We start from the raw sequence: 24,995 nt of genomic DNA, 5'->3' as shown, positions 1-24,995 counted from the left end.
GAAAAACTTTAAATGCTTTACAAGTGCTACTTATTATTAATAAACAAGGAGGGGCTGGTGTACTCGCTGTCACCCATCATGGGAGGTTAATGTTAGTCCCGTGTCTGGATTGTCATATTGGACCAGTGACCAGGAAAGCCAGTGGCCTTTTCCTTAGTATTCTGCAGGGAAGGAATGTGTTCCCGGACTCATTCTGACTTTATGTTTAGGCAGAGTGTGGGATACAGCCAGGTAGTCAGATAGGGCTTCTCATAAAGACAGTCCTAATTTCTGTTTCCTTTTTTAGCTCTGCCTTCTGAGGTTCTATTTGCTTAGATAAGATGGTGTTAAGAAGGAAGACCTGACCAATAGCCCCTGTTTACACGATCTTGGTGAGCAAAACTTTTCAAGGCATTTGTACCTTAAGCTATGAATAGGTTTAATTTCTAAAGTTATCCCATGCAGTTTGAAAAATCACATGCAATTAAGCATCCCTTGAAAAACTCTTAAATTGCTCATTATTTGTTATTTTTCTTTATAATTGACAAAAAAATTAGATATACTTATTATGTACAACACATTGTTTTGAAATATGTATTGCAGAAGGGCTAAATCAAGCTAATTAACATGCATTACCTCATATACTTCTCATTTTTTTGTGGTGAGAACACAAACTCTACTCTCATAGCAATTTTCAGGAATACAGTACATTGTTATTAACAATGCATCATTATGAATGATCATTTCTATTCACATGTTATTTGTATACAACTATGCAATAATATATATGTATAAATGTGCCCAAATATGTTTTGTAAATGTTAAAACAACTCAGTGTGGCAAAGTGCTCACTTATGAGAGGGCTGTGAGAACTGAGACTGGAAGCAGCAGATTCTCCCATCTCACACTTAACTTTAGATATTATACTTTCCTCAGCCTATTTGGCAGATTTTTACAAATCAAATGTACAAGTGGGTTTGTGATGCAGCTCTGATGTCTTTTTTCTTTCCTGAAGTATCACTTATGTGTCCAGAGAGAGAGAAGATTTTCTTTCTTTTTCTCATTGAATAAGTATTCACTGAAAGTCGATTTTTTGCCAGGTAGTACACAGAGTCCCTGCCTACACAGAGCTGACAGTCTAGGAGGGGCACACAGGCAATAAACAAGTAAATACAAATGCTCCTCGACTTACCATGGGATTACGTCCTGATAAACCCATCATTGAAAATGTCATAAATCCAAAATGCATTTGATACACCTAACCTGCCAAAGATCATAGCTTGTCCTACCCTACATTAAACATGCTCAGAACACTCACGATTAGCCTATCGTTGGGCAAAATCATCTCAAACAAAGCCTGTTTTATAACAAAGTGTTGAATATCTCATGTCGTTTTTTGAATACTGTACTGAATGCATATTGCTTTCATACCATTGTAATGTCAAAAAATCATAAGTGGAACAAATCATAAGTGGAACAAATCATAAGTGGAACAAATCATAAGTGGAACAAATCATAAGTGGAACAATTATAAATTGGGGACCATCCGTTTTTAGTGTGTCAGGTAGTGATTAATGGAGGAACCTACACCAGAGTAATAGTGTTAGGGAAGGCTTGGGACAGCTGGTATTTTATATAGGGGGCCAGAGAAGGCTTCACCCGTAGATGACATTGAATAGAGACACAGAAAATGGAGGAATGAGCCTTGCAGATATCTGGGGATGAGAGGGGAGATTAAGTTCCCCAACAATCCCCAACAGCGCATGCAAAGGCCCCAAGGTGCAGATGTGCTTAGCCTGTGTGGGAGCATCAAGGAGGCCACTGTGAAAAGAGGGCACTGTGAATGAGAGCAGCACATAAGGAGTTGAGATGAGAGAGGTAAGAGGGTTGCAGACCACACAGGGTCATATAGGCCACAGCCAGGAGTTTGACTTTTATGCCGAGTAAGAAGGGAAGATATAGAAGGGTGGTTCAGTGGTTGTTATTATTGTTTAATCAGATTGATTGAGATGTAATTTACCAATTTTCATAGGAAGATCTTGAACATAGAAGTGACACGATTTGACTTATATTTTAAAGGAACCATTTTGGACACTGTTGAGAAGAGATGATAGGAGACCAAGAACAGACACAGGGACACTGGTTAGGAAGCTAAGGCAATAATCCAGGTAAAAGATGGTTTCCTTATTTGCTTCATTATCCAATATATCCTTCATTATCCTATAACTCTTTAAGCCAACTATCTCACACTTCATTCACCCCAAACCTCCAATCCAGATCTTTAAGACCTCTACCAAGAAAAAATATATAGGAAACAAATTCTAATCTTAGTTTAGGTAAGGGAGTTAGTGGCATTATGAAAATGTAAAATGCTCTTAGATATCACTATTGTATGGGTTCTAGCTCCACGATAGAGCTCTACCTGCTTACTGGGATAAATAGGTCTAACTAGTACTTGGTGCCAGTCTCTTTTCTCTAGCTTGTATATGAAATAGGAAGGAACTACTAATGTTTGCATCTTTAGCTCTTTACTTTTATATGCTCTGTTATAATCGCTTTACTTCATAAATCTATTTTTCCTTTATTATTGCCACTAATAGGATTATAACCAAGTACCTTTCTGCCCTACCTACCTATGATATCTCTACATCCTCTGTTATTTCTTGAACTGACTTTATATTTTACCAATATTGTGTGTGTGTGTATGTGTGTGTGTGTATATATATATATATATATATATATATATATACATACATTTATTATATGTTTTATTTTGAGTGTTTTTATAGGGAAACCTCAATATTGTTTGCTCTCAACAGGAAAGTAGTAGACACCAACTAATGAACTTTGGGCCACTCTTGAATTTAGAACCCTGAGCACTTTTTGAAAAACTTAATAGCCCTCCTCCACTTTTTCATTTTCAAATGTTAGCTTTACTCTTTCTTCCATGAATGCCTTCATGATTAATCTCTTCATGAGTAGATATTTGTTTGCTATTTTAGGAACCAGTGGCATTGGAAGATGTGCCAGTGGACTGCCTTGTAAGAGTGAAAACAGCCAGACCATTATTTGAGACATTGCTTAAGAATGTGATCTTGAAAAAACTTTTATAGCCTTGTATCATTGGGTATGTACTGTTTTGTAATTACTATAGACTACAGTGGCTATTTCCTCAAATGTAAAAATACATGGAATTATGGGATTTACAGGTGCTCATCTGAGACTGGGCTTTGAATTTAGGGACCAGAGATTTTTTATTCTATTTGTACAGAGACAAGATATTTCTTTTGTAACTAAACAGGTGATAGCTCTTCTTTAAAACATTGTAAAGGCTGACACAGTGGCTCATGCCTGTAATTCTTACACTTTGGGAGGCTGAGGTGGGAGGATCATTTGAGGCCAGCATTCAAAACTAGCCTGGGTAATATAGTGGGACCCCCATCTCTACAAAAATTTTTTTAAAAAAATTAGCCAGGCATAGTGGCATCTACCTATAGTTCCAGCTATTTGGGAGGCTGAGGCAGGAGCCCAAGGAGTTCAAGGTTGCAGTGAGCTAAGATTGTACCACTGCACTCCAGTCTGGGCAACAGAATTAGACCCTGTTTCTAAAAAAAACAAAAAAAATTTTTCTTTTCCTAGAAGCATCAACATTCCCATATCTCAGAATTCCTGAAGACTACTTAGGGCACAATTCTAGGATTTATCATAAATGCCTAAACCCATATTCTTTGCCTAGAGTAGGATATCAACTTTTTAAGTCAAATATTATCTTCCAACAAAGAAGAACCATATTAATAGATAACAAAGGAAAAATGGAGAGTTGTCACATAATATTCAGCCAGGAAAGAATCAGATAACTAAGTAACAACGAAGAAGATAGGAATTCATCTGTAAATAAAGTGCATGTGTATATGTAAATAAGAATACATATGTAAATACAATCCATATGCGTATGTAAATAACAGTCCATGTATCCATTATTGTGGTGGTAGTAACAGTAGCTACCTTCTATAGCTTCGGAAACGTTGGTTAGGGTCCTCTGTGCAAAATGCATTATCTGTATAAAAATCCATGTTAATCTAGTGGGAGCAACAACAAATTTATTTCTACATACCTTTCTCCATCTTCTCACATACCTCTTTTATCTCGGAGGAAGAGTTGCCCCTCTTCCATTGTCAAATAAGCTCTCCATTCTGTACTCAGATTCCATTCTTTTTGACTTGTTTTAGGACCTTGATTTAATGATTATTTTATAATCCACTCTCTTCCCAATTCATTAGCTTTTTTTCTTCTATCAATACTTTCAGACATTCAAAAGTTTATCTTGCTTTTAAAAGAAAATGTTGCCTAACAATCATTTAATTTTTCTCTACTTTAGATTTTATTCTCTCCTTTCATTACCAAACTATTCAAACTTACAGATAGATAACATCCTCAATTGCTGTTCTGTTTTAATCTTGGGAGTTATATTCTTGTCTTCTCTTCTTCTACTCAAATTGCTTTGAAGAGACTCCTGAATTCTTTTTTGATAGCAACCTGTTCTTAGTCCTTTCTGTGTTGGGACTTTCTGCTGCATTTGATACTTTGTCTTTGCTTGTGTGACATGACCAGATTCTCTCCTGTTCTGATCTCTTTTCAAGTGCTTTTTCATTAGCTCCATTTCCTCCCTAACATAAATATATGTGTCTTTAAAGTTTATTTTCTACTTGTTTGTTTTTTATATGAAAGGATACATGCATTCTGATACCCTCAGATTGTTTTTTCATGTCCTTAACTCTTTGATATAATTTTTTTCAGCCCAAATATCTCATTTGCATTCTATCTCCAGATTCCCCTGCTTAGAGTCTATCTCCATTTGAATGTCCCATTTCACTTAAATTAACTTTAAACTCAATGTGGTGAAAAATAAAATCACCAACTTTCCCAAGGTTACTTGTCTTTCCTTCTTCAATATTTCTACCATTCTTCTAGCCTCATTAGCTATAAACCACTGTATCTTTATGAATCTTATTTTCTAAAAATTCACTGTAATCTATGTCAATATTTTTGTTCCCTATTTTTTATGTCTTAGATTTATACCTGTACTGAATTCTTACTAGTATTATCCTGATCCAGCCCCATATCATTTGTATTATACTTTCTTCTGAATTTGACCATTATTCTCTTTTTATTCTTTTTAGATGGAATTAACAAATGTTTTCATCTAAAACATACCATCTAAAACATACTTATCATGTTATTACTCTGACAGAAAACTTGTTTTCCTATCTCCTGCTATATGCATTGAATCTCTCTGTTTATTATAGCTTTTTATTATCTGATTCCATTTCACTTCTCTTATTTTTTGCCTCTGCTTTCCAAAGATATATATTTCAGTTGGTCTCATTGTCTTTTAGTCACATGATTTATTTTACTGTATCTTTTTAAAAAATATTTATTCTCTCTTTTTTTTTCTATTGTCACATAAGACATTCTCTGACAAATATTTTACTCTATCTTGACCTTTGATTTTACTATGCACTTTGTCTCAATGCTGCCATTTCTTTTACCTCACCTATTGTGATATAGTAATAAATATATTTGGTCTTTGTTTCCAGTTCCTGGTACAGAGTTTTTAAAACCCTTGTAATTTCCTAAGTGATAGGAATGTCTTTTGTTATTCATAATGCACCCTTTTTGATCACACTTGAGTTTATATTAATGAGGTGAAATATGGCAGGCACCCTAGATGGACTCAGGAATGGTGGGTCCAAGGGAACTGGAGATTAAACTTTATAAAAACTTTTGAGTAGTGAGATTTGATGAGCTTCCAGGTTGGTTAACACATAGAAGTGCTGGAAGGATAGCATGCCCAGAGAGGGCATGGAAACTGTGTGCTTCTCCCCCTAGGCCCACCTTACCCTGTACATCTCTTCAATCTGACCGTTCCTGAATTGTATTTTTTATAATAATAAACTGGTAAATGTAAGTAAAGTGTTTTCCTGAATTCTAAGCTATTCTAGTAAATAATCAAATCCAGTGAGAGGTTTGATTTTTAGCCAGTTAGAAGGACAGGGCTTGTGATTATCATCTGAAGTGTAGGTAGTCTTGTGGGACTGAGCCCTTTAACTTGAGGGATATGATGTTAACTCCAGGTAGACTGTGTCAGAATTGGATTAAATTATAGGAAATTCAGCTAGTGTTTAGAGTTGGAGAATTGTGGAAGTGTGGAAAAAACTCACACATTTGGACACAGTAGTGTTCTGTGTTGATTATGAGTATAGAAAAGAAAACAGTTTGTTTTACCTATATAATTTGTCAGAAATGTTGTGAGTAAAGGAAGTGTATTTCCAGATTTATCTGTACTGATTATTTTCTTCTTTAAAATTCCCTGCTAATCAGGACCTGTAATATACAATCTTGTATTTTATCATAGCATTGTTTTTTTTTTCTGTAACTGATGAATGAGTCTTCCTTTTATATTTTCATATTTTATATTTCAGTGAAAAGAGATAGTATCTTCTACTTAATCGTGGATACTATATGCAAAGTCAGATCATCAACTTAAAAGCAGAGAATTTCTGAAAAACAAATAATGTCTTCATATGATGGTAGCAATTTTTTCAAGTGATGGCTCCTAATATCTCACATTAGAAAAACTGGAATTTGATGACCAGTTTGAGAAACACCAGTAATAAACAGATTATAAGGAAAAGCAATTGAAAAGGAAGATCATGAATATAATAATTTGGGAGAAATATTTAATATAAACTTAAACCTATTTAAACAACTGAGAGTTTTTTAATAAGAAAAAGACTTTATACAGTAGTCCCCTCAATCTGTGGGGGATATATTCCAAGATCCCCACTGGATACCTGAAAACCATGATAGTACCAAACCCTAACTGGATTCTTAATACCAGCTACTAAGTGACTAATAGGCAAGTAGCTTTTATGGCATTGGTACACCAGACAAACAGATAATTCATATCCTGGACAGAATGGAACAGGACAGCATGAGATTTCATCACACTACTCAGAATGGCACACAATTTAAAACTTACGAATTGTTATTTCTGGAATTTGCCATATATTTTGAGATCACAATTGACTGCAAATAACTGAAACTACAGAAAGTAAAATCATGGATAAGGACAGATAATAAACTATGATATAACTTGTAAGAACTTAAAGCATAATTCTGCTTCAGTTGACCTTTTCTTAAAGGCTACTCATGCATTAAAAATAAACCATTAGATATAAAAAAAGGATGCATTTGTACCTTAAGCCTTACTTATTCTGGAAACAATTTAAATGTAAAGTCATAGTTCAGTACTGATGGAATCTGAGAAAATTTGTATGAGAGAGAAACCTTATCAGTGTATTGAATGTGGGAAAGGCTACACTTGTATTGCATCCCTCACCCAGCATCAGAAAACACATATTAGAGAAAAACCTTATGAATGTAAATTATGTGGTAAATCCTTTAGTGGGAACACTAATCTTATTCAACATCGAAGAATACATACTGGAGAGAAACCTTATAAATGTTATGAATGTGGAAAAGCTTTTAGTCAAAGTACTAACCTTAGCCAACATCAAAGAGTCCATACTGGGGAGAAACCTTATGAATGTAATGAATGTGAAAAAACTTTTAGTCATAAGTCATCCCTTAGAAATCATGAGAGAATTCATACTGGAGAAAAACCCTATCCTTGTAATGAATGTGGGAAAGCCTTCAGCCATATTTCAGCCCTTACTCAACATCATAGACTTCATACTGGAAAGAAACCATATGAATGTATTGAATGTGGAAAAACCTTCAGCCGCAGCACACACCTTATTGAACATCAGGGAATTCATTCTGGGGAGAAACCTTACCAATGTAAGGAATGTTGGAAAGTTTTTTGTCATAGCACATCACTAATACGACATCAGAGAACTCACACAGGAGAGAAACCATATGAATGTAATGAATGTAGGAAAGCGTTTAGTCATACACCAGCCTTCCTTCAACATCAGAGAATTCATACCGGAGAGAAACCCTATGAGTGTAATGAATGTGGCAAGGCCTTCAACCGGAGTGCACATCTTACTGAACACCAGAGAACACATACTGGAGAGAAACCCTATGTTTGTAAAGAGTGTGGAAAAACCTTCAGTCGAAGTACATATCTTACTGAACATGTAAAAATTCATTCTGGTGAGAAACCGTATCAGTGTAATGAATGTCATAAACTATTTTGCTATAGAACATTATTAATTCGGCATCAGAGGACCCATACAGGAGAGAAACCATACCAGTGTAATGAATGTGGGAAATCCTTCAGCTTAATCTCTGCTCTTACTAAACATAAGCAAACACATACACAGGAGAAACCCTATCAATGTAATAAATGTGGTGATGTTTTTTGTCATAGTACGTCTTTAATTCAACATCAAAGAACTCATTCCAGAAGTGAAACCCTAGCAGAGTAATGCATGTGGGAAAGCCTGCATTCATAGATTACCACATACACCTGAGCATTGATAAAAGCAAGAAACCCTAGGATTGTTATGTGGCAATCCTATTTATACCAAACACTCATTTACTTAAGACTGTACTGTTTGTACTGTGAAGAAACATTGTTCTTGTAATTAATCTTTAAAAATGTGTTATCAAGAGAAAAAATTATAATGGAGGTATTCATCCAAAACTAAGGGTGTTTTTTAAAAAAGATATATATAGAAAAATATTTTCAGATAATTTATTACAAATGTATATGTTTGCTTTTAATTTATTACAAATGTATATATTTGCTTATAATAACAGCCTTTTGAAGTACACAAAAAATTTAGTAATATGATGAAAATTGCTTACTGTATACACAATCCCTTATATTTTTTTAGCAATTCCCATGTTATTCTTCAGTGTTCAAAGAAACATTTGTATAAAGGGTTGAATAATAAAATTGACAAATTTTATTGATAGCAATAGACAAAAAAATGTTTTCTCTCACAGAGATACTATGGATTATTTTCTAAGATTCAAGAAATATTTTTTTAAATAGATCATACATATGGCTACAAAGAAGATTGCAGCAAATTCTCAGAGGGAAATATTCAGATCCTCACTAATAATTTTTTAACCACAATGCAGTAAAAGAAATGAACAACTAAAAGTAGCACCCCAACATTATTTAGAAATTTAAAAATAATTAAATAATTTTGGGGTTAAAGAATAAATCTAAACAGAAAAAAATGCTGTTACTAGAAAATAGTAAAGCTATAACATAAATTATTCAATTCAAGAAGATAGGAAAAGTAATAATATAAACCCAAAGAAAATAAAAGGAATGTGTTAATTAAGGTAAAAGCACACATTAATGAAATACATACAAAAAGTAGGTTTGCTGAGCCAACAGACAAACTTCTAGCAAGTAGGAACAAGGGGGACAGGAGGGGGGAAAATCCAGGAATAAGAAATGGATTATAAATATAGATGGAAGGGAACTTAAATATTCTAAGTCAATAATTAACAAATCAAATCTAGAAGTTTAATAAAATAAGTACTAAGACTTATTCTAGGATAAAGGACATTTATTAGTCTGCTTGCCAGGAACATAAGATAGACAGATGTTTGACAGACAGATAAATGATAGATAGGTTGATTTATTTACTATAAGGAATTGGCTCACATAATTAATGGGTGATTAGAAGTCTAAGATCTACAGTCAGCAAGCTGGAATTGGAGGAGAGCTGATGGTATAGTTCCAGACTGAGTCTAAAGGCCTGAGACTTCCACAGGCCAGGAAGGCTGATGGTGTCAGTCAGTCTGAGGCTGCAACAGGTGAAGACCAATGTCCCAACTTTAAGACAGGCAGGGAAAAAATTCTTTCTTGCTTGGCCTTTTATCCTATTCAGTCCTTCAATGAATTGGATTAAGCCCACCCATATTGAAGAGGGAAATCTGCTTTACTCAGTCTACTGATTTAAATGTTAACTCATCCAGAAACACCTTCACAGACATACCTAGAAATAATGTGTAAGCAAATATTTGAGCACCAGAGATTTGAAGTCTCAGTCAAGTTAATACATAGAATTAATAATCCCAAGATATTTATCAGAAGTCAATAAACACCATGAATAGCTAGAAGCATCCTTACCAGAGACAGGAATGAGATAAATGATGTTTGATGTCATCATTATTAGTCAACATTATTCTGAAGGTCTCAGGTACTTCAATTAGAGAAGCCTACAGCTTGTCTGGGGTCATCTCCAGTGCACTCATCTCCATATGCATGCAGAAAACCAACACCAGACTGAGCATGGAGGCTTTCAGAGACATGTAGCTGTGCTGGGCTGAAGGCTTTATATTACTTGGTCCCTTTTATAGGATTTACATTGCAACTTTGTAGTGTAATGTTATTACATATCTTTTCCTCTAAAAGCTTTTGTTTTCCTTAGTTATTTATTGCTTATAGTTTTGTTTTCTTTCTGGGCCTCTCATTTATTAACTGGAAGAAGTAATTATTTCTTTCCCTCCTCTTCTTCTCCCCCCACCTTTCTTCTTTCTCCTCCTTTTAAACATGGAGACAATTCTTGACGCTCCACCTTCTCTAGTCAGATACTTGCAGTTGTGCTGACTATGCTGCTTTCATCTTGGGATTTTTCTTTCCTGTTATGCTAGGAGTTCCCTTTACTTCTCTGTTATGTATCATCTCCTGTTTCCTGGATCCAAGATCTTTCTTTTTCTTATTTTCTCCTCATTTTGTGAATCTCTTCCTCCAGCAGCTTCCTGAAAAAGGACACACGAGAGTGAAAATTTTCAACTTCTCATATGTGAAACTGTCTTTATTCCACTCTTACTGTCATTAATAGCTTGACTGGATATAGAATTCTAGGTTAAAAATCACTTTCCCTCTAAATTTTGAAGGCCTTTCTCTATAATTTTCTAGCTTCAATTTCCTGTTAAGAATGCCATTCTGATTTTGTATGTGACTTATTTTTTTCTTTGTAACTATTAGCTTCTTTTCTTTTTTTTTTTTTCTAGTTTCTCATTTCTTAGTTTCTTAGTTTCTTTCCTCATTTTGGCTTTTTTCATTCACTAGGATATAAATCACTGGTTGTGTCATTTTACATTCTATGAAATGTAATGTATGAAAATTCTGGTTGCTCCACATTCTTCCAATATTTCATGTTGTCAGGTTTTTGTTTTTTGCCATTCTAGTTAGTGTGTAGAGATATCTCATAGTTTTACTTTACAAATATAAATAAATATCAAAGTATCATATAAGTTTGCTCCCCTTCCCAAAAAAATAGTATTATCATTTTTTGGTTAAGGAAGTTGCAAAGCAGACTTTTCTATGTTGCTGCTAAAGGCATAAGATTATGCAGGCTTTTTGATGGACAATTCAACAGATCTTCATTTAGTGTTGACTGTGGCAGGCACTGTCCTAGGCATGAGTATAATGGGGAGTAAGATAAGGTTCTGACTTCATCAAAAAGATAGACAGTATAAAAGGTAAACACAAAATATTTGCATTATTATCAGTGCTAGAAAGCAAATAAGTAGGGTACCACAAAGTAATGAACAGGTGCTGTGGCCTGTTTACAGGACAGAGGATGAACACAGAACACAAAAGAAAGACACAGACACACAAAGACAGTACATGACTTGAGTGCCGAGTGCACTGTCAGTTTATTTTTATACTCTAAAAACTCAAAGTTATTTCCTTATACGTGACCACCCAGGCATTACAGCAATGGCCAAAAATTCCGGAACATGTAGCCTTAAGGACACAGATGTCCCCTGACTCAAGGTTTCCAGGTGGTTGCTCTAGGCTCCAGGCATAGATCACAGATCAAGGTTGGGCAAGGCAGCCACGGTTCCTCTAGGCTGGCCCCCAGCAACTGTGCCTGTCTTAGGTTGTTCCTCCCTGAGGAATCTTACCCGTCATTGACTAACCAGCCATCTTATGAGGCTAAGCAACAATCCTAGGAACAGTGTGTTTACCATGTGGTCTTCAGACCCCTACTGCTGTGGGGCTGGGCAGCTCTTGCTTAGTTGCAAAAACTCAAGTCCTTTGTTATGCCTCTAGGCGGCAACCTTGTTTGTCACAAGGACCGTGTCTGAAACACATTACTCTCAAACACTCTGGGCAAAGCACGTACATTACTCATTAAATTTAATTCTTAAACCAGGAAAGTATAATGCCAGTCCCCAACAAACAGGGTTGAGCATACCTAGATGGCAAGGTCATGGAAGGCTCTTCAAGGAGGTGATGTTTCAGCAATTTGGATACATATCTAAAGGTAAAATGTGCTTACCTCTTGTCCAGAAAATTCCCCTTCTAGAAATCTGGATTACAGAAATACACGCGCGCACATGCGCACGCCCACGCGCACACACGCACGCCCACGCGCACACACGCACACACAAATGTATGTGCAAATATGTTCACTAGTTTTTCCTCTCTTGCCCATCACAATCTATTCTCCCTCATAGCAGCCAGCATGATCTTTTGAAAACCCAAATATGATCAAGTCACTTCCCTGCTTAAAACCCTTTAGTGACTTACACTTTAGATAAAATTCAAACTCCTGGCCCTATAAGGCCCTAAATAATCTGGTCATTCCCTATTTATAGCTTAACTTTATGTCATACCATTCTCCCTCTCTCCTCATGACCCAGCCACCCTGGTCTGGTTTCCGTCTTCACATAAGCTGACCCTCTGCACATACTGTTCCCTCTGTCTGAAAGTTCTTGCCAACATGCTTCCCATGGTTGGCGTATTCTTGTCCTTTGGGTCTCAGCTCAGGTCTCACCTCCTAAGAGTGATCTTCTTAACCATGTAGATGTTTGTGTTCTGTCATCTTGGTTAAGTTGGGAACTGTTATTTCCCAAAATTGTTTTCTGTATGATGCCAGGTTAGAGTTGACCAAAAGAGGAACTACATTTGGAAAGAAGTAAAGCAATGGCTATTAGTCTGTGGCAGTCACTATAGTCAGATGTGGTGACGGACAGATAAATGCAGAGGTGCCCAGCAGGTTACAGCTTGTGCTTGGTCTCCCCACCCGAACCCCACCCTGTCTGGCTACTCTCTGGCTGCTGGCCCTGCTGACTACCAGAAGCCTCAGGCCTGCCCACCACCAGATGCTTGGCTCTCACTCACAGAGGCGGTAGCTACAAAGAAGTCACAGCCTACCCAAATGTGGCCTCATATCAGATCCTCTCAAACCAGCTCCTAAGAATACTTCAAAGAACCCATACCCCAGGATTTACTAAAGTCCAGAGGCACCCCCAGATTACCTGTCTCCAGTCCCCCCAATCACTTGTAATCAGATACCCCAATCATGGGCCCCATCTGTGACTCATATAGACTCCCAATTCCAAAATTGCTTAAGTTCCCAATTTCTGACACGGATGCCCCACACCACACACATCCTTATCACTATCCTCACAGGCTCTCTCCCTCATCCCAATTCTGAGTCTAGGACACCTAAGGACCATCTCAGCACAATAGGAGTCTGAGTGCAGGCAGCTGCTGCGGTCACCCCAGGGACCGCTTTGTGTCTCCTTCTCGAGGGCACATCTGCTGCGCATGCTCTGTGGCAGCCTGCCGGCTTGGAGGGCTGCTGGTCAACCCCTGCCCACCCATGCTGCATCCAGCACAGCTTATACGTAAGATGGCTAGGCCCTTGTCTCTGCTGTCATAGGAGGTGACCATCTTGGGATAGGATCGAGCCACCCATTAGGGATCAGGACAGAGGGTAGCACCCCTTGGGATGTTTCTGTGTGCAGTTTTGTTTGGGTGGGCTGTCTAGGAGTGCAACTCAGGGCTTGGGGAACTCGAGGTCTCATGGAAAGACTGCGTGGCCTGTTGTGTCCAGGGTGTGGTGGGTGGGGATGAAGTTAGGACAGAGAGGAGCATGATGCAGATGAGGAGACCACTCCAGAGTGCTTCTTGTGTGTTATGTTCATGCATGTTAGAGTAGGAGACTAGGAGACAGGGCTGAGACCCTATGCAGGGGCTTAAAGACTGGGTACAGCTGTTAAAGTAAACAACCCTCAAGCAGAAGATAACTAGAGGGGCTCATAATTGCAGGCAAGAACTGGCTTCTGCTGGCTTGTCAGCTATCTCTGCCACCTTACATGAACTTTGGCTAATTATAATATCATTTACATTGTGGTTTTAAAATTTCTCCACCCTTGAAATCACAATGGCAGTTCCAAGACAACCATATAAAATATAAAAATGAGAGATAACCCAATTCTAGGAATTACTACCCAAGTTCTTAGTAAAAGACAACCACTTAGCCTTGAATATTTTTCTATTCAATTAGTAAGACTTCAAAAGGTGAAAAACCACTTCCACCTGGTGCAGCTGCTCTTTTCAAACCTATCCTGCACATGTGTGAGCTCTCTTTATCTCTTTCTCTCTCACCTGTGCACCTGCATTTTCACTTTCAACAAAAAACAGTTGTTGCTTACTTGGCTTATGTGGTGCGTCCTGCAATTATTTTCCTGATGATCACTACGAACTTGGAAAAATCTCTACTCAGAGACTTCTAACACACAGAGTCTGCTTCTTTCCACCAACACACACTGGGTGGGGCAGTTGTGATGATTCCCACCTGGAGGAGAGAAGGGGCTGCATGCCCACACATGGTCCAGTTTGAACCACCTGGGGGAGAGTATGAACAAATTTGTAGTGGTTATTTTCCATAAGCAATTTTCAGAGGTCACTGGCTATTTCTCTTTTGCATACAGTCCATGAAGTATTCAATTGAGAGAATGCTAAAAGGTTTGTAAATCTGTAACCAATGATTATCCAGTGCCCTGAAATTATTTATTTTGTCCCTGTTGTGATTTAGGCTACTTATTTAACTCCAAAATCATAATGGGAATCGATCTTGTTTTATTCTCAACTACTTTTGGCTTGTTCTCAGAAACAATTTTTAAAATTTTACTTAAAAATAAAACACCGCCTTTTAGCATGAAAAGTAGGATTTTTGACACACCATGTAGCCAGTGTCTTACCATTTCTTTATTATTTGCCACATGTTCATTTAGCTCCTGCTTTGTGCCAGGCACTGTTTTGGGCAATAAGGATACAGCAGGAAACAAATTGACAAAATTCCTATCCTTGGGGAGTTTATATGCTATTCAGGGAGTTAGACGATAAACAAGTGAATAATCAATATAAAATTGCAGAGACTATGTGCTATGACAGAAAAATAAAGCAGGGCCAGAGAGCAACTTTGAGGACAGCAAGGCTTGCAAAGATGTACATGAAACATGAAACGTGAAATGTGTTTTGTGTAGAGAGCACAGCAATTCCAAAGGTCGTGGGATGGAAACAAACTCAACATGTTCAGGAACAGCAAAAGGTTCAGTGACAGAGTGAACAGGCTGGGACCTGAGGTCAGACTTGGAGAAGTCAATAGTGAAAGCAGTTGGAATGATTTCTATTAATAGGAGTGATGGGAAGACATTGAAGATTTTGAGCAGTGGATGAAAGCAATCTCACTCACTTCCACTCTTATAAATTTGCTCTGGAAGCTATGTAGAAAATGGATTCCACTCGTGAATAGAAATCAATAAAATGAAGATTAGAGCCAACAGCTATTGGCACATTTCTCAAATTTGTCAAAATAACAAGGGTTTTCAATTTTTAAAAGGGACCATAATATGAACCAGTTCTGTACTCTGCTGAGACTCTTTAGCTAACAGTTGCAAATTATATTTATAGTCATACCTATATAACAAAAATAAGCAACCACTGAATTAATACTCCTTAACACTCCTGACAACAGAAACCTCACAATGCACAGAGGAAGAACAGAAGCACACTGCCACAGCACAGCGGCTGTGGGGTGCAGCGCAGCCATGGCCAGCAGGGGGTGCTCCTGCGCCTTGCTGCACTTGCAGCCACTGGTCCTGTCAGCCAAGCACAGGATCAGTGAGTCTTCCTGTTGGCCAGCTTCAACCACCTTCACCTGCCTTGGGTGCTGCTGACGGAAAATGCAGTTATGAATTCTTCCTCTTTCATCTGTGGATGAGCTGGAACACATACAAGCCCGGACAGTTACAGAGTGAAGTGAGCCGTCTCTGGGTCAGATTGGCTGAGATCCCAAGTCAGCAGAACGGGAGCCCATTGCTTGTTCCCACAATTAGCAGGATGTGGCTTGTTGACCAGCTGAAGAGACTGTTTCTCCAGGCAAATGGCCAAGAACCTGTGGCCTCGCATGCGAACCAAGGTTGCCTGGTAACCAGCATGCAGTGCTAGGCCCTGCAAGATGGTCTAAGATTCAAGGTCTCGCACTCGAGCCCAGATTGTTTGTTATCCGAAAGCAGTACAAAACATCAAAGAGATCTCTTGTAGGAGGCCATGCTTTTTGCTTTAACTGGAAAAGTAGGTTTTGTTGGCTGTGGGACATCACGTACCAAAAAGTAGCTGGGAAAGTAGCTGGCATGAGAAAATAGCTGTGGGACACTTGCCCAATTAAACTGTATATAATAAATTGACGAGCACTTTTCCAGTGCTGCAGTCTGAAACCGTCTCTTGTCTCTGTGTCCTTTTTTCTTCTGGGACTGCAGCCACTTCTGTCTGTCTGCATCTTATGTATATGTTCTGTGTATGTCATCCCCAGTTCTGTAATCGGGCCACGACACAGAGATCTTGGCAAGACTGCTGCCCCTGTCTTTCTAAGGCCACCTGTTATCTCCAGGGCACTAAATCAAATGGATATCTTTTTCAGTCTTCATTTTACTTATTTTACTTGACTTTTCAGCATCATTTCACCCAGCTCTTCTTTCCTTCATTTTTTCTATACTAAGTTAAAACCTAATTGAAGAAAGAACACTCTCAAAAGCATACAGTTGAGTATACTACACCACATGCAGTAAAGCTGAATGTGACAGTCATTTAACATGGACTGTTACACAAATGGGTATTTCTCCTTGTACAAAATGGTTTATATAACTGTTTTATAATAAAATGTATCATACTTGGTTTATAAATGATGCATGTGAAGGAACTGGTAGATTTTTAAGCCATATATTTCAAATAAATACATTCCATACAGTCTATTCAAAACCTAGCTCAATTTCTTTGGCATTCTAAATAAAATCCAAATGCCAACATTGGAATTGATGGTAACCACAGAAAATTGACTCTGAAACTAATAATAAAATACACATTTTGAATTAATGTGTATTAAGTGGATTAAGTAGGGCAAAACCAAGAAATACCAGTTATTTCCATATAGCACACAAATAGGCACATTTAATAGTTCAGTTTTAAGCATCCCTTTAGATATTCCTTTTCAAGTTTCTCATATTAATTATTAAAATATGTTTTTAAAGTCTATCATTTAAGATAAAATACATTTCAGGAAAAGAAAAGCATTAATGTCAACAGTAGCATCACTACTATTCAGTTCAACCATATGAAACTGACAATACTCAAATTTTTTGACCTATAAAATGACAGTATTATACAGTTCAACTCAATACATTCTGAGGAAACATTTCCTAGCCATAATTAATAAAAACCATTCATAATATGATACATAGGAAAATATATTTTAGGAGAAAAAAGAATAGGCATGATTTGGCCACACCACAAAATCCATGAGAAGCTTTCAAATTTGAACACTTTACATGCGCATCATTTGCACATCTGCCTTGTAGGTTTGTACAGCATTTGTTTCTATGGGTACACAGTAAATCAAACATACTCCTACTCACATGCACAGAGACACGGTTTCAAAATAGTGGCTGAAACATCTTGCTCTTATCCATCCCTCCTCCATTCTTTCCTATCATCATGAATAACTCTACAATTCATCTGCATAGACCAATAAGAAAATTGGAAGTTAATCTTGACCCCAATTTTTTTTTTGTACAGATAGATTTTTTTTTTTTTTTGAGACAGTCTTGCTTTGTTGCCTAGGCTAGAGTGAGTGCCGTGGCATCAGCCTAGCTCACAGCAACCTCAAACTCCTGGGCTCAAGCGATCCTACTGCCTCAGCCTCCCGAGTAGCTGGGACTACAGGCAGGTGCCACCATGCCCAGATAATTTTTTATCTATATATTAGTTGGCCAATTAATTTCTTTCTATTTTTAGTAGAGACAGGGTTTCGCTCTTGCTTAGGCTGGTTTCGAACTCCTGACCTCAAGCAATCCACCTGCCTTGACCTCCCAGAGAACTAGGATTACAGGCGTGAGCCACCGTGCCCAGCCCCCAATTCATTTTATATCTAAAAATCCCTCAACTCCAGCCACTTCTCTCCAAGCTAACATGATCTCTTGCCTGCATGTTTGAACAGCTTCCTAAGTGATCTCCCAGCAACCTCTCCTGCTATTGCCACTGCCTGCCCATTGCTGTCCTTTCTCCAACTGCTGTCAGATGGATTTTTAAAAACACACCTCTGATCATGCCACGTCTCTGCTTTTAAAACTGTTCAAATGCTTCCCATTTTTATAAATACACAAACCTTTAACTGTCGTGGCCCATTTGCAGGATGGAGGATGAACACAGAACGCAAAAAGACAGACACACACACACAAAGACAGTTACAAGACTGCAGTGCAGAACGCACCACTCTTTTAATTTTTATATCCCAAAAATCATAGTTCCTTGTACATGCCCACCCAGACGTGGCAGCGTTAGCCATAAATTCCGGAACACATAGCCTAAGGACACAGATGTCTCCTGACTCAAGGTTTCCAAGCAGTTGCTCGAGGTGCCAGGCATAGATCACAGATCGAGATTAGCAAGGTTGGGCAAGGCCACCACAGGGGGTATTTTTCATCCCCAGTTCCTCATAGGCCAATCCTCTGTGGCTTAGGTTGCCCCTCCCTTGAGGGGTCTTACCCATCATTGACTAACCTGCCATCTTATGGGGCTAAGCAGCAATCAAAAGAACAATGTGCTTATTGTGTAGCCTCCAGTCTCCACTTATCATGGCGCTGGGCAGCTCTTGCCTCAATGCAGAAACTCAGGCTTATTGTTATGCCCCTACCAGCTCAGTGTATGCTAGACATCATGTTCAGGGTTTTATGCACGCCTTCCAATTGAATCCCTGCAGCATTCTGTTAGGGAGGTATCATTATTCCCAGAGAGAGGAAACTAAGGCTCAGAGAAGTTAAAATCTGTCCACATGGGTTCCAAATCGCAGAGACAGGAGTGAAGCCCAGGTGTGCATGACCCCTGAGCCTGTGTTCTTGGTCACTTTCTGTGTGATGCCACCACCCCAACAGCACCCCTTTATTGTATACAGTCTGGACTTGGTACCTGCCCCTCAATGGGTCATTTCATATGCTTCTAGAATCAAGTTGTTACTATGTATATAAAGCATCTTCCCAACTTCATGAAGATTCATTGAGGGAAGAAATGATATCTTGTACTTCTTTTCTCTTCTGGGACCACGTAGAGACTTACACATGGTGATTAGATGCTGGTTCGTTCATTGGGGGGAGAGGAAAGGCTGCAGTGGTTGGGTTCACATAATATGGAGAAGGAAGTAAAATGTACTGAACACCAGATGCCATACTTTAAAGCCATCATTTTAGCTAATCCTATTTTAATGCTTTGTGATAGGTACTGTTATCCTTGGTAGAGACAGTTTCTTTGTTTCTGGGACTTGTAAAAATTGAGTAACTCACATACTTCCACACACTGTGTGAGAGGTAGAACAAAGATTCTCACACATTCCATTTCCCTGTTATACCCATTCCAGCCACACATAATTGGCTTTCTGATTCCAAAGCCAGAACACAGTTCAATCTGGTTCCAAATGGCAGCCCTTTAGAACATCCACTATTTTTCTTGAGAAGAGGTTCTGAGAAATTTAAGGTCACTAACCAGATCTAACAGAGGTGGAATTGCCACGTTTCAAAAGGGTAAGAATAATCTTTGGCCTCACACCAGTGAAGGGGGAGGAGGAAAGGTGGTGGCCCATGTACAGAAATCTGGATCCAGAATTGATATAAAGACAGAGGAGCCGCTGCTAGAGAAAGACTCACCCCTGGCAACTGAAGAGGAGACAGTGCCATCCCCTATCAAGATGAAGCTGCTGTTGCTGAGTCTGGGCCTGGCCCTAGTTTGTAGCCACGCACAGGAAACGGGTGATCCTGTGACAAGCAACTTTGATCTGTCAAAGGTAGAGCCATGGAGTGTAGTAACTTTTGACTTGCGGTGTGGGGGAGTGCTAGGAGGATTCTGAAGCCAAGTGGGTCTTATTCAGGGGATGGGGCAGAATTTCCTTAACATATTAGACAAAAGGGGTAGTTTCTGGCCTTGTACTAAGAGCAATTGCATCATATGGAAAGATGACAGTGCTTGGGGACCTTCATTTTTCTGGAGGGTCAGTGGAAAGAGCCCTAGGCATGGTGCCCATTGACCCGAGTTCTAATTCTATCTTCACAACACCATCATAAGTCTTAGCCCACTGGCCAGAGTCCAAGGAGAGAATTGTCCATGTGGTATCCCCTCTCCTCTTTTCTTACCCAATCCTTTTACTATTTATTGCAGATTTCAGGAGACTGGTATTCCATTTACTTGGCCTCTGATCATAAGGAAAAGATTGAAGAGAATGGCAGCATGAGGGTTTTCGTGGAACGCATCCATGCCCTGAAGAACGCTTCTCTCTACTTTAAATTCCATACAATGTAAGCATGGGATGTTTTTTCCTCTTATAGATGTGGGGGTTATAAACACAATTTTGTTACATGGATATATTGTGTAGTTGTTAAGTCTGGGCTTTTAGCATACCCATCACCTGAATGGTGTACATTGTACCCAATAGGTAATTTTTCATCCTTCACCCAACCTCCCACCCTCCCACTTTTTGGAACCTCCAGTGTTTATTATTCCTAAGTAGGAGATTTTTTAGTTGGGAAAAGAAAAATTGAAGCCTGGATATGATCTTGAATATATACACACAGGCACACACAAGTGTGCACATACGTACCCATATGCAAATGTGTACACACACACATGCTGAGCCTGTGTGCAAAATCATAGTCCCTCATCTGTTACTGATCCAGGACTTGATGGATCTGGGGCTTTTCAAGATTCAGAGACAAGAGTTGGTAACAGGAATAAATTTGATGGGAGTGGAGACAGTAGGAGGTAGAGGCACACCAGAATCCTAAGAAGCACGACAATATAGCATGCATTAAGAGCATAGAATATGAAATCAACAACCTGAATTTGAATCTATCTCTTACTAGCTGTGTTACCAAGATAATTCATCTCTCTCCACTTCCATTTTCCTGCGGGTAGGAGGAGTTGATAACAATTCTCCCTCGTGTCTTTTTGTGAGGACCAACTCAGGTAACATTTGTAAAGCACTTACTTGAGAGGCTGCCAGGTCGTGAACACTGTGCTCAGGATCTAGACAAGTACTTGTGGTGACAATAACAGTGGCAAGTAGTGGTAGTAGCAAGAGTGATAAAACCAAGCAAAATAATATTCTCCGGTAACTGAACAAGAAAATGTCTGAAACTTAGGTGGAATCAGAAACTCAAGTTATGGGGAGAGTAGAGGGGAAGGGAGCCAGCCTGACCAATATCTCTTGGGCATTAACTCATGCTGTTTCACAGCGTAAATGGAGAGTGCAGTGAAATTCCTTTGGTTTGTGACTCAACAGGAAACGATGGTGAATGTAGTGTTGAATGTAAGTATACAAAAAAATTCTTTCTAAAGTCTACTTCCAGCTGGAAGGAATTTGCTAAACCCCAATAGCTTCAGGATCAATTCTTGATCAATGCTTATTTGGGTAATATAACAGGGGTCATCTAATACCCAATATCCTGAACTGGGGAGAACTTTGTATGTGAAAGCCAATGCTTGACACAAATCCATCAGCTGAAGAAGGCAGTTTGGTTGTATGTACCTCCTGCAACAAAAGCTAATTGGCAGGTAAAGAAAAGTAAACTGCCAGGACAGCTTCTCATTCTCTGCCATGTTTCTGATGATGCTGGTGGCTGTTTCCACAACACATTACTCAGGATGTAGCATTAGGTATGTGGTTCCAGTGGGGCTTAGAGAGAGGACAAAGACACATCACGGACAGAGATGACAAGGGGGGTAGGTAGGTATCAGGGAAGATGAGTTGCTGCTGTGGCTCAATTTGGGTCAATCTACATTATCCTTAGAAGTCGCTTCATGAAGCCCAGGGAGATGCAAATGGAAGGCACTGAACATCCTGGCTCTATATCTCATCCAGGAAATGCACTTGGATTTGTTTTGTGGGGAAGAACAGGTAAAGGGTTTCAACTGCTTCCCATGGACCAAAGAAGTTCTGAGCTGTATTCTGTTTCCTCCACAGATGATGGGCACACTGTAGCTCACATCCTTGAAACTGACTATACTGACTACCTTGTTTATCATGTCGAGAATTCCAACAATGAGGGAAAATCCCAAATTATGGAGCTCTATGGTAGAGTATTTTCATGCTGGCACTCATCTTGGGGTGGGGAGAGAGGGGAGGAGAAGGAACCCTAGATACTCAGTGATCTTCCCAATCTTACCTTGGACTATCTCTCCCCTTCAGAAGACAGATGCTTTCCCTTGGTAAACCCTTAGGCTCAGTGATAGGACGATCACATAATCTCTCATCATGCCAGAAAGATATCTTACTGATGTCAAACTCAGGACAGGCTATCTCCACCCTGTAAGACTTCTGCCTCAGCATCCAATTGGTGCTGTCCATTTCCCATCCCTCTGGAGCCCTGTCCCCTCATGTACCTCTGTGACTAATATACAAGACACGACAGTCATTGTCACTCTTCCCACAGGCCGAGAACCAGATGTTAGCCCAGAACTCAAGAAAAAGTTTGTGGAATATTGTAAAGAACATGGAATTGTTAAGGAAAACATACTTGACTTGACCAAAATTAGTAAGTTGAGCTACTTGGCCTTCTACTCCTAAATCTCCATGTTACAAAAGGGAGAAATCTAAGGGAAAGAAATACCCCAAATCAGTGCCCTGAGTCCTAACCTGGAGAATCATCCCGTTTCTTTCTAAAAACTAAACTGGTGTTGGCGTCTGAATGTGTTCTGTTCTGCCTCTACAGATCGCTGTCTCCAGGCCCGAGACAATGCACTGGTCTAAGCCTCCAGGTTGGTGATCTCTGATCCTGGTGGAGAGTGGTGGCCCAGGGACCAGCGTCTTCCAAAAGCATTAGGGGTTCATGCCCAAATATTACCATAAAAATAATTTGGTAACGAAGTTTGTGCAGAGAGCTTGAAATTTGGAGTTGAAAGACATGGATTGAGGACCCAGTTCTGCCATGAGCTGTTGGGAAAATAACCTAAGCAATGAAAAAGGAAGCAATGATGTTGCCTAACAGAGTTGCTGTGTGGATGTGATGCTGGTAAAAACAGCTCAGTAATTGATAAGGTTCTGAAAATCACTGAGACAAAGTTTGAAATGGAAAAAAGAGTAGTAGTAGTTTAGCAAATTTCAGAAAGTTAAGCATTTAATAAAAGGTAGCTATGCCTTTTGCCATTTCTTCCTCAACTTCTCAAAAATTCTCCCAAACTTCTAATACTGAAGGTGGCAGAAACAAACCAAGAATGCTGTATTGCTTCCTTTCTGGTTTTCCTAGATTCAGTGGGGAAAGGTTAAGATAGCATTAGCAACAGTAAAAAGAAAAGGTCACTTACTCAATACCCTTCCTTCTATTCTAGTAAATAACGTAAATTAGAAGGTAGGGTGAGATAACTTTCTTCACCATTTTTCTCTGTAATAGAATTTCTCTCCATCCTCCAATCAGTCCAAGGAACACTTAATAAGTTTCTGTGTTCTCTTTCTTCTCTGCTTATTTAGTGCTGAATGATTGCTTCCGCACCTGGGCTCCAGCAACTTCCCTTCCTGGTCCCCATGTCCTGCTGTGACAAGTTCTGTGACCTGGTTTCCATCACTGTCACACAGGAAGGCATTATCCCCGTGTCTTCGGGGTCTGCCCTGATTGCCTAAGAAGACTTGTCAATTTTCCAAGAATCAAACGTTTTCTCTGCATTTCTCACTTTCTTTGCCATGCCCAGGGGAAGTCTACCATGAATGACGCCTTCCTTGACATGGTGAATAAATAATTAGCCTCGCAATCACGTGATTTGTGTTTGTGTCTGTGAGAGATGTAGGGCTGACAGCAAGCAAATGAGGGGACTTCCTCATGATCTTCCTCTAGCTTCTCAGAATCTTCCCTGAGTTCCAGGATGCTCCCTCCTCTGCAGTAAATCTCTGCCCCTTATCCCAAGTCCCCGTGAGTACTGCTTGCTCTTTGATTTGCCTGTTTCTCAGTGACCTGATATGACCACTCTTAATACCATAAGAATATAAGACTTGCCATGTAATTTCTCCAGCCCAGAATTCTCTGTTTCAGTGTGGGCACTGAGGGCTAGTTGCTGCTAAGGCTGATTTCAAACACACCTCCATATCCCAGCTTCTTTATAGCATCCATGCCATGAGATGGCTTCAGGGTCCTTCCACGCTCTTGGAAAACCTCCTTCCACCACGTGTGTTATCTACTGTGAACATATTAAGTGAGATTCCATTAAATGTGAGCAATGCCTATCTTGTGCAATATGTGCTTAGTGCTGTCAGGAGGCACCAAGGGGGATTAACGTTATAGACTTCTTTGGGGAGCTAATAGGCTTTGGGGCAGAGGGAAATTAAAGATCCTTCCCCACAAATGATCCTTTCCCAGCACCAGCAGATAAAAATAGTGTAAAATTACACATGGGACAGAAAAGGATGAAGGGCTGTCCTGCAAAAAGAATGGCTCAGTCATTACAGGAATAAATGTTAATGAGAAAAGCCTTTCCAGGTATTTGAAGCTCCCCATATCTTTCTCTGCCTCCAGACCAGAAGACTAAATTAGGTTCAGGTGATTACTCCTGCATCAAGTACTTGGTCTGGTTTGCTGAACTCGGAGGCTGCTAACACACAGACTCTGCTTTTCTCCACCAACACACACTGGGTGGGGCGGTTGTGATGATTCCCACCTGGAGGAGAGAAGGGGCTGCATGCCCACACATG

At 39.3% G+C, this 24,995-nt stretch overlaps 2 protein-coding genes across 2 annotated transcripts in view; both read left to right on the top strand.

The window, feature by feature from the left end:
* The window catches only part of LOC105873714 (uncharacterized), a 47,073-nt gene extending 23,012 nt beyond the window's left edge, over positions 1-24,061 (top strand). The window contains exons 6-14 of the mRNA XM_076008941.1: positions 287-371; positions 2,059-2,147; positions 2,982-3,106; positions 20,480-20,616; positions 21,553-21,626; positions 22,281-22,391; positions 22,750-22,851; positions 23,029-23,074; positions 23,784-24,061. The gene's annotated coding sequence lies outside the window, so the exon portion shown is untranslated. The remainder of the gene's footprint in view (positions 1-286; positions 372-2,058; positions 2,148-2,981; positions 3,107-20,479; positions 20,617-21,552; positions 21,627-22,280; positions 22,392-22,749; positions 22,852-23,028; positions 23,075-23,783) is intronic.
* On the top strand, positions 6,429-8,652 carry ZNF883 (zinc finger protein 883). The gene has a single exon (XM_076009230.1). The coding sequence runs from the start codon at positions 7,296-7,298 to the stop codon at positions 8,433-8,435; it is 1,140 nt and encodes a 379-aa protein (XP_075865345.1). The 5' UTR covers positions 6,429-7,295; the 3' UTR covers positions 8,436-8,652.
* Positions 24,062-24,995: the final 934 nt, after the last annotated feature.

This window comes from Microcebus murinus, chromosome 12, assembly GCF_040939455.1.
Source record: "Microcebus murinus isolate Inina chromosome 12, M.murinus_Inina_mat1.0, whole genome shotgun sequence".
NCBI classification, from domain to species: domain Eukaryota; kingdom Metazoa; phylum Chordata; class Mammalia; order Primates; family Cheirogaleidae; genus Microcebus; species Microcebus murinus.
Note: the sequence above shows the minus strand (reverse complement) of the source record. Positions and strands in the feature narration are given on the sequence as shown.